General features: G+C 40.7%; 1 protein-coding gene across 6 annotated transcripts in view; it reads left to right on the top strand.

The window, feature by feature from the left end:
• The first annotated feature begins 1,682 nt into the window (after nucleotides 1–1,682).
• The window catches only part of Rev1 (REV1 DNA directed polymerase), a 79,051-nt gene continuing 69,932 nt past the window's right edge, over nucleotides 1,683–10,801 (top strand). For 3 of the 6 annotated variants that reach the window (XM_021258073.2, XM_021258074.2, XM_021258072.2), the window contains exon 1: nucleotides 1,683–1,895. Coding sequence is in view for 1 of the 6 variants with exons in the window: in XM_004844432.4 (XP_004844489.2) it covers nucleotides 1,871–1,895 (25 nt within the window). In the remaining 5 variants the exon portion in view is untranslated. The remainder of the gene's footprint in view (nucleotides 1,896–10,801) is intronic. The other 3 variants (XM_087203560.1, XM_087203568.1, XM_004844432.4) reach the window with 2 other exon arrangements.

Raw genomic sequence — 10,801 nt, 5'->3', positions numbered from 1 at the left:
AATGAAGAAGTGTAGGTAAAGTTGAAATAAAAGGTGGTTCAGACATTATAGGATGGAATAAGGCAGAATATTCTAGAAAGGACAAAAATTAAACTTTGGCAAAATTTTTCCAACCAAGGACTCTAGAGTTTATGTGCATTTTGTTTCTGTATTCTTCATCTCTCTTTGTATCCAATTTTATCTGGAGAGCAAGGTGATCTTTCTCTCCTCCTTCCTAGAGGCTGCCTTCTAGTCTGTGCTAAAATGCAGTTTATAACGTTCTGCTGTATTCCATAAAGGTATTGTCAAGGTCAGCTCAGTGTTTATTTCTTGCTTGAGAAAATACAGGGGGAAAAAAGACCATTGACTGGAATAAGAGAGTTGAAAACAATCGAAATTAAAATACATTGGTGCATTTCCAGTAGCTTTCACAGGTTTTCAATTTCAAAATCAAGTTCTGCCTTTTCTTGTTAATGGAAATGATGCCATGTAAAGATAGATTCATCATTAATAAAGGGTTGTCATTGTTTTTCTGTGGCATGTCAGAACATGGCCTCCTGGTGCTACCTTTGGCAACTACTTGTGAATCTACTGAAATTATCATTTGTTTTAAATTGTGGCATCTCAGAAAAGCTGGCAGTGTGTATTTGCTTGGTTAGGGAGAGAAGACTGAAATTGAAGTTAATTTATAGAGGTCCGTAAAAAAGCCGGAGTGAGACAAAAGAAACAAAACGCTAAACTACCCTGTCTTGCCAGTCAACAAGCCCCAGGTTTGCAAGTAAGTTTTCAAGAGAATACTGATTGTTTCTTAAGTACTTGCAAACTCTTTCCAAGTATCCTAGGTAAAGGAAGGAAGAAAAAAAAGTATTGATTCTTTGCAGGACGCTGGCTTCATGTTTGTACATTGCAACATTAAAGACTATGCTAACGATGTCTCTTGTCGAACTTAGACTGCCAAGAGGGAGAAAATGGTCCTTATGGGACGGTTGTTTTTTGCTACTAAGCCCTCAATTAGAAGTACATTTAAGCATGCATAATCTAGGATTTTTGTTTTTACATTGTTTTAAATTGCTTTCCCGTGTAACCCAGGTGCTGCATTTGGCAAGGAATACTGGGTAAGTTTTAGATACCCGGGTGCAATGAGGGCGGGTACTGAAGAAGAGGGATGGGGTTTGGGCCCTGCGGGAGCAGATGGCAATCCCTCAACCCCAGTGGCACAGTGTTCATCCCCTCTGTGGGCCGCGACTCTTGGTGGTTCGCTGACAGAGAAGCGTCAATTCACGTGCGTCTCTTTCGCCACTAGATGTCAGTACAAATCAACCGCCGGTGCAGAGGACCCGGGTGTTTGGCGCCTCTTCACACAGTACCAAGCTTCGAGCCCAGTGAGTCCCGCCACTGGTGTCCTCAGCGACAGGGGCAGGGGCGCCGGGCGTCACTGAAGCGAGAGGAGCGCGAGTAGGGCAGGAGGCTCGCAGTTGGCGGGCGGGTGGGCGGGCTGACCACCCCGCTACCCCAAGCCCCGCCCCTCCCGGCGGGCGAGACGTCCAGTGCAGCTGAGGCGCGGCCCCCTGCGGGCGGGCGGGCGGGCGGGCGAGGAGGGCGGGGTCGCCTAGGGCCGGGCGCGAGCCGAGTGCGTGCGCCGCCACCGCAGCAGGGGAGGGGGCGGAGCCAGCGTGCGCGCGCGCCTGCCCGCCTGCCAAGGAGGAGGAGGGGCGGGGCCGCAGCGGCGCGCGCGCACGCACGCGAGCGAGCCGGCGGCCGCGACTGAGGAGCGGGCACCGCGGCGCAGGGACCACTGCTCTCTACGACGGTGTTTCCCGGCCCCCCGGCGAGGGCAGTGTCTCCGGAGCCTGCGAGGTCGGAGGAAGAAGCGGTCGGCGGGGCCCCGGGCATGGTGGTGTGGGGTAACCCGGAAGGTGAGCGACTCCGGCCGGCCGGCGGCGGGGTGGGGGAGGGGCGGCCGCACTCGCATCGCCCGAGGACGCCGCAGATCCGAACGCGTGACTACGGCGGTCTGAGGGACGCGCAGGGGCATCCGGCACGGGCCCGCGGTCTGCGTTGCTCGCGGCCTCCTCCCTGCGCGGCCGCCGGGTTATGTAACGCGTGACCTCCCCCTCCCCCTCCACCATGGCGCGGCCGCCCGGCGCCGCCGCCCGCCCCGGCACCCCCGACCCCACGCCCGCCGCGCGCCCCTCCCCGCGTCCCTCCCGCCTCCCGCCGTCGCCCCGGCCGGCCATTCCGTCCCGCGCCATTCATTCACGCGCGCGCCTGCGGAACGTCGCGCCTGTGTGGTCCCCCAGTTCCCCTGTATTTCCTCCGTCCTCCTCGCTGGACCCCACAATCCAGGTCGGAATAGCGATCTCTCTCCTACGGCCCTTCCAAGTGCCCCTTTCACACTTGCACATTTGAAATGACCCAGCCCGGGTGTAGACCGACGGAGGGGGGATTGCCTACTTAGTCCCAGTTTGGAAAGCAGGAGTCTGAATACAGCCCTTATTCGTGGACTACCCTTTGCTTAAAAAAAATTACAGATAAGTGTAGTTTTGTTTTGACCTGCACGTATTCTCGGGCCATGTCCCAAGTACACATGTAGGTGAAAATAATACAGATTGTTGTGCCATAAGAGGATTATGACTTGCAGACTTTATGTAACAACTCTTGATTCGGGGTGTCTGTCTGGTCTCAGACTTCTCTAGTCTGGGAGCTTAAGCCATTTCCTCTTCTATTAGGGTAAGATGTACCATAACCTTAGTTCTTCCTGTGCAGTATCTTTTTCAACCTGTGGTTGTCATCTACCTGCTTTTCAAACTTAGTAACTCTGCTTTCTCTTTTAGTCTCGGCTTTGCCAGGCAGATCCCCTCCCTTTCTATGGTACTTCTGTGCTGGACAATTGGAAGCTCTCCTAGAGTTCCCCTTCCAGGAATGCAGTTTACAGTCTCTTAGTAGATCCTTTCAGGCTACTTTGTCCTAAACGCGGTTTTTGTATTTTGATCATAGAACTGTTTTATACCCTTTTTTGGTTCAGGGGATTGAATTCATGGACTTCACACTCAGCTACATCCCTAGCCCTTTTTTTATTTTTCATTTTGAGACAGGGTCTTGCTAAAGTATCCAAGCTGGGCTTGAACTTGAGATCCTCCTGTCTCAGCTTCCCAAAGTGCTGGGGTTGGGATTTGCCACCACACCAGCTCTTTACTCCTATTTTATGGTGAAAAACACATGAGATTTTGTTTTTTAAGGGTAGGAATCACTCTTTAGGATTCATTTCTGTGCATTCTCAAGTAGAAAATAATGTTTCAAAATAATGTGATTGAATCTGCTTTAGCTGGGTTTGGTGACAGAAGCCTGTAAGTACAGCTATTTGGGAGGCAGAGGCAGGAGGATCACAAGTTCCAGGCCAGTCTGGGCAACTTAGTGAGACCTTGTTTCTAGATAAAAAATAAAAGGGCTGAGGATTGTAGCTCAATGGTAGAGTGCTCCTGGGTTCTATCTTCAGTACTTCCTCTCCAAAAAACTTTTCAGACCCCTTCATTTTTCCCCAACCCCAAACTCACAGGTTTCTACATAAGAGAATTAAAGAAGGCCCATCCTCAACAGCAACAATTTAGTCAGTTGTTAGTAAGTTACTGTGGTCTGGTCTTTAATAGTTGCTGTAGTGAACAGATAAGAGCTTTGGAGTTAGATGTGGGTTTTAATTCTGTCTCAATTATGAGCTGTGTGACCTTGTACAAGTTGCTAATATCTGATTTTTTTCCTCATAGAATGAAGACATCATTTTTTACCTTATATAGCTGAGTTAATTGGTTCTTAAATATAAGGCATCTAGTGAAACCCTGGTAGACAGCGGGTACAGTACCCAATAAATCCTGGTATACCCCTTTATTACTATCTGGAGTGAGCCATGATGTGCTAGACAAACTGAGAGCGAAACTATTCACAAGAGGCACTAGATACTGAACCTCTTGTCACTTGAGTTCTAAAGAATATTATGGTTCTTTCTGCTTCTCAAGAATGTATGGATATGTGTGGCATATCCTAAATCACGGTGTAAATTAAGCAGAACATTAAGAAATGAAAAAAAGGCCTAGTTTTATTCCCTTCCTATAATAGCACCAACTGAACCATTTACATACAGTTATTAAAAAAGAATCCAATTGTTTGAAATATAAGTAGGAGTATGAAGAGAGGAGGGATGCTAAAAAGTCTTTTTAAAAGAGACTGCTTAGGTTGCAGGCTCTTTTAGCATCCTGTCTACTTAATAAACCATGCACCAATCCTGGTTCAAGTTCTAGTATCTTGTTTGGACTGCTGAATAGTACCTTTAGTGGTACTCCTGTTTCTCTCGCTTTCTAACTTGCTCCCACATAACAATCAGAATGAACTTTTGAAAAACAAATTGTCATTTTCTTGCTCAAAATCCCCAAAAGGTTCCTGTTATATTTAGAATTGAATGTAAGCCCTTCCCTAGTCCCATCATTTCATTGCATGATTTGGCAGCTGTTAAGTCCTACCCCATGATTCTTCATTATCCATCCTTGCTCAGATCCAGGATTCTTGAACAAATTGTTCCTGCCTTAGGGTGATATTCTTGCTGTTCTTTCAGCTGGACCACCCCTTCCTCTAGCACAGTGATGGCGAACTGCAACCCCAAACCCACTTACCAAAAAGTGCCAGCACTGCAATTACACCTGAATACTGAGGTTTTAGTTTAGAAAAACCCAGCTCCTACTTTAACATCTTTTGTCTTAAAAACAAAACACACATGCCATAGGATCATCACCATTGCTCTAGGTGGTCATACCTTTTACCTTCATGTTTTTTCTTTGCTGCTCAACTGTCATTACCTCAGAGATCTTCCCCTGGCTCTTAAACTAGATGCTAGCTGCTTCCTCTATCTTGATTTTATTCTTTTTCTCCCTAGAATATACTACTGGATGAAGCTATACTGCTCACTAATTTATTGATTTCTCCCATTAGACTTGTTTGCTCCTTCTTACCAGTTAGGAGAGCAGAAATCTCTGATTGGTTCACAGCTGTCCTCACTCAGAATTCTGGCTTCTTTTACTAAATGTGTGGCCATGGGCAAGTTAATAACTTCTAGTGCTTCAGTTTGCTTATCTGTAAGTTGACCATAACAACACCTTATAGGAGTGGTGGTGAACCTTTTAGAGCTTTCAGTGGTAAACAGCCTGCTGCAGCATGCATACTACAGGTTTGCCATCACTGCCTTATAGAATGGTGATTGAGTTAACATGTGTAAAGTGCTTAGGTCAGGCTTAAAAATTATTTGAAATTAGCATAGAGTATTAAGTGAGGATTTTGTGTTTTGGCCTAAGATAAAAAAGTAAATTTTTTTCATATTTTTTGGCTGAATTTTTTTAGCTATCACAGTTATATTTGTGGCACTTGTTTAAGTAGATTTTGTGGATGTATAAAACAAATTGAAAAGTAAACTACTGAGAATGGTGACCTGTATTTGGTCTTAGTGTGTAAAATTCTTGGATCTGTAGAAGATGCTAAGAGTGATTATCTCAGTAGCCACCCACCAGACTTGCTTTTATATATTTTCCTTTGAAGTTCTGCTGGAGATATGATTGTGGTGATGAAAGGACTTGCTGGAGGCTTTCTCTCTTTAGACAGAAAAGTCCTTGAAGATCCAGTTGAAGTGTGAGTCTTATATTTGGAAAGGAAGAGATGTTTTATCATCTACTAAAGATTGAACGCACTTAATTGTTCAATTTCTGTCTTATTTCATTGAGTTTTTTCCTCTAAATTACATTTTGTTTTTAATTGGAGCTTAAAGTAGCCCAGCTATACTCCTGCATCTTTCTGTTCTTTTCATAGTATAATTTTTTCTTCAGCATTTGCAGTAATAGGAAGGAAGAGTTGATAGACACAAACATTTCTTTGTAATAATGGATACTTTGAGCCTGTCCAAGTTGAGTTATTCTTGCAAACTAAGATTCTGCCTGTGGCAATTATTCTTACATAATACCACTTATTTTTACTTAGTTCGCTTGTCCTTAGTGAAATATCTCTTTGTAGTAACATCATGTTATGTTTCTTGGTCTCAACTTTAATAGATTCCTAAACTTTGGGTCTTAAACATTAAAAAAAAAAACTTTGAAATATTGTTTGTGTGTATAACATTTGTTCCAAAATTTAATAATAATTGTTATTATTAAATAACAATTTAATGTGTTTAAATTGTGTGCCAGGTTCTTTGCTGAGTGCAGTGTCTCATTTAATTTTCACAACCACCAAATAGGCACAGTTATAAAGAGACAGATTATAGAAATGATGTTACTTGGCTGGGTTACACAGGTAAGGGAGTCAGAATTTCTGCCTAGTGCCACTTGCTTCTCTTAATTCAAGGTTATAACCACTCTTCTCTGAGCCTTACTAAAATTAACAGGGTTTCTGTTTGGAAACTTGCCATTTTTATCACATTATTTGTGAATGTGTTCCTCTTAACTACTGGCGGTTTCATCATTATTTATGGCTAAGGTTCTTTAGATTTAACTGTTATACTAAAATGCCTGTATATGTGTGAATTAAGTTTATGATATGCAACATCATTTTTCTCATTTATTTTATTAAAAAGCCGTTAAAAATAAGTCAAACATACACGTGCTATATCAGTAATAGTTTGAAAAGGTTTCACATATAATGCATGTGATACTTCAGATTTAAGAAAACATCCATGTCTTCAAATTTGCTGAAGTCTAAATAAATTTCAGGTAACAATTACTTAATAAAAATTATTGGTATGTTTCTGCTGATTACAGAGTAAAGCTTTGTTGTCCTTAATAAGTAAGGAGGAACATGTTGGTGGAACTTTTTATGTAAGTTTCAATGATTTTTGACATCTTATAAGATGTAAAGATTGTTTTATTGTTAAGAATATGTAATTATAAGTTGTGGACTTAATACAAGTAGATTTAGAATGCTTGTACTAGAAAATTTTACAGATTTTATCATGCTGTGGAGGAAAATGAGACTTAGTCATTTACTTGCTAGAGAGAAGAAATAGGGCTGGAACCTAAGTTTATTTTTCTACACAAGCTATATCCTCCCTACCACCCTCCATGCATATATACAATGAACTCCGTCTTCTGTGTCACCCAGGGAAAGAACAACAAACATTTGGTATCTCATTCAAGAGGGTAGGAAATTGAACAGTGTGTTGTAAAATTATGATTTTAATTTTTTTTATATCATTGGAAACAATTTTTGTCCTCTACTTAAAATGCAGTTAGAAATTATGGTTTCTTATGTGCAGGTAGCTGCCTTATCCACATAGGATAGTTTTGAAACCTAATTTTAAAGGCCATTTTGGCCCCATGGCTTTATGCTTGAATTAATTAGGGAAGGATGGGCAAAGAAAGTTGGCTGTGATGTGAGTAGTTTGTAGTTGTACCCAGTGTGTGATAACCAAATGTTACTTACCTGGCTTCATTCTTATACCTCATCAAGACTTTAGAGGAATGACTACATATTCTCTAAACTCTGTCATTCCTACATTTGAGATTACTGAAAATGGATTTCATTCATTTTTATTTCTTAGGCACTATTTGGGATTATGTATTTGAAATTATAATTTATAATTTTCATCCTTAAATGCTTTTCAAGCTCTGAATTTTACTTTTGTAATAAGTTGTTTCTTGATGATTCATCGGCTCTTTATTGTAAGCCCCCCCTTTTATTAAAAAATCATGGACAATTCTGAATTTATCTTGTGCCATTTTTAAAACCTGGACAATATGAGCTGAATAATCTTGAATTTAATTTTTAAAAATAATTTCTACTTTAATATTGTAAAATCCAACCAAAAAAACCCACAAAAAACAACAAAAAAGCTTTTTATTTTGTGTAATGTTTTATATCTTGAGGAGTGATTTCACTCAACTTTTAATTCTCGGAAGAATCCTAGAAGAGAAGTAGAGTGATAATATATCCTGTCCATAGCTGCTTGGTAATTCTGGCACTACCTGCCCAGAGTCAGGCCAGACAGTACAGGGTCAAGGCACAGTCCACTAGACGCCTTTCACTTCAGATACCAGTCCACAGCTCCAGAGCTTCCAGGCCACCCACATTTTGACCAGCTGATCGCAATTTCTGGATTTCCCACTACTCCCTAAAGTTTGATAATTTGCTAGAATGACTCACAGAATTCAGGAAAGTGCAATTTTTGCAATTCCAGTGTTATTTTTAAAAGATAAAAGTCAGGATCAGTCAGATGAAGGAGATACATGTGGTGAGGCCTGAGAGGGTCCCAAATATGAAGCTTCCATACCTGCAAGACAAGTCTTCCTTCCAGTATATCAATATATATTGATCACCAAAGCAGGTCACTCATGTTTTGGTGTCCACAGTTACTAGAGTTTTATTACATAGGTATGACTGAACTCCAGTCTCATTATTTCCCCTGGCTGTCAGGACATCAGGCTGATACCACTGGGCTCAAAGTCCTAACTAATCACATGTTAGCCTTTCCAGTATGGCCAGCCCCTGGCCTGAAACTAGGGGCCCACTGTGCCACTCTGTTGATATAAACCTAGGTGTTGGATATGGTCTAGGGACCCACCACCCTTGACAAAAATACTCCTTCCAGTTGGAAAATTCCCAGTTGAGTCTCAGGAACCAGGGCAAAGACTAGCCAAATTCTTTATTATAGTTGAGCTGAAAAATTAAGAACACGAACTTGCCCAATTTGTGACAGCTAAAAGTAGTAATGATGGTGGTAGTCAAGAGATCTCCATTATATTAAAAACTGGAACAGGTTGCATATATAAAAAGATGTTTTTTATTTAGAATTGCAACTTTGTTTTATTGATACAATAGAATAAAACCTGGATTGATAGTCATTTGATTCCGAAGTTTCTATTATAAATTTTGCTGCAAGTTGGGTTATAAAATACATATTTTTTGATGCAAAAGATCAATAATTTTGTCGGTGAAAAGTTTGATTTTTGACATTTTTGTGAATTTGTATTTTTAGACATAGGTAAATATTTAATGTTGAGTGAAAAAAACGGAAATTTTTGTGGGTGGGATGGAGGTATTGATAATCTAATTATTACTGTGAAATGTTTAATAACCCAATTGTTTTGATTTTTAGCACTGAGAGGAAGTTATTAATACTGTTCAAATTTGTGATGTTGGGGAGTTAACATTTGTTTGCATGTCATTTATGGGCAATAGAAATCTTATTTCTGATTGTCTAAAGATCATATTAAATTCTCTTGGAACTCACTGTTTTCAGATAAAGAATTTATCAAGGTACAGTGCACTAAATGAACTTAAATTGAGTTAGTCTTTCAGTGTCTTGAAAAATGTAGCATCTTCTTTATATTATCCTTAAGTGGATTTTTAAAAAAATGTATACTTGGAGGTTCTTGGCGTGAAGACCAGGGAAGAGTCTATAAACAGTGGCAGCTATTTAGACATTCTACTACTTTTGAGTTCATTTGTATTCACACTTAATATAAGGATTTGTGAAAGGTGGAACTGATACTAGATCCAAAAAATAATGAGTTTGATCATAGTTTTGAATTGCATTGCTCAGAGGGATATGTTTTTAGTTACATATCATTATGTTAGTTTACTTTGTGAATTCAGAGCTCTGAGGAATTGTATGGTTAGAATGCATGAGATGAACACCTCTGCAATGACAGAGTTATAGATACGGTGTACATTAGGTCTACGAGCCAGAAAGTCTCGTCCATGTATTCACTCTATTGTCTAGTGTTTACAAATTTATACTTCTTTCCTAAAACTTACAAAGTAGGATTCAAACTTTTGGTGTGATACTGAAGACCTTCTGTTCCATTTCCTGAACTACCTTAGTTCATTCACTATTACATCTAGCCATTTGTACTATATAACAATCAGTTCCAGAATGTTGTCTTAAACATCTGTGTTGTTTGTGGCTTTGATTTTGAATTTTCCTCTTTCTGACATCACAAGCCCTCTTCTCAGCCAATTTTTGTTCTTTAGTTAATACTCATGTTGCCAGAGTTTTAAGGCAGAAGCCCCAGCTCCAGGAGTCCCAACAGATTGGTGTTGGCCACCAATCCAAAAACACTAATCAAGGAGCGAGCATTGGTGAAGGGCCTTTTTTACACACGTTTGTTAAGTGGTTAATATGCCTACATGCAGAGCTAAGCAGGGATGTGAGTTCTGAGGTAAAAAAGGAGAACAGCGTGACAGCAAGGATGCTGGGCTTATCCTGCTTTCAGTTACTCATTGGGCTTCTTTCAGCTCAGCCTCTAAGTCCTTGTTTTAAATACTGTTCCCAGCTCAGATCCACCTCTTAACTGCTACCTTTTTGGCTGTCTTCTCCAACATGAAATTTACTGTTGATTTTTCTGGGCATTTGTTGCATTGTCAGTGCCTTTAATGTAGGATTCTGTAGGTAGTTTTATGTAAATCTTTTTTCTCTGATAACCTTGAATTGTGGTTTATGCTTACTTTACTTATCTTGAAAACTGCAAGTTATAGTAAATGCTCAGAGCATATGGAGTAAACCATTCAATCAGACTTGGAATTTGTGGGGAGTCCTGAAAAGCAGGACAGAAGAAATTTTGTCACTTGTAACCTAAAACCTTCAAGAGGTGAGTTGTATTTATTTATGTTGTGAAATTCTATTTTGAGCACTTTGGAGCAGCCACTTTTCTACTTGGTGTACCCTGTCTTCTTAATCTGATTCCCTGTCCGTGTCTCTATTCTTGCTCATTCACCACTCTAACTACATCTTAGGTACCGGCAAAATCTGCCTAAAACCAGCAGGATCCCAATTACCTGGGAATATTTTAGAAAT

The sequence above is a fragment of the Heterocephalus glaber genome, unplaced genomic scaffold, assembly GCF_053883595.1.
Source record: "Heterocephalus glaber isolate CG9 unplaced genomic scaffold, H.glaber_assembly_v1.0 deba00000470, whole genome shotgun sequence".
Classification (NCBI taxonomy): domain Eukaryota; kingdom Metazoa; phylum Chordata; class Mammalia; order Rodentia; family Bathyergidae; genus Heterocephalus; species Heterocephalus glaber.
This window is presented reverse-complemented; position numbering and strand designations above follow the sequence as displayed.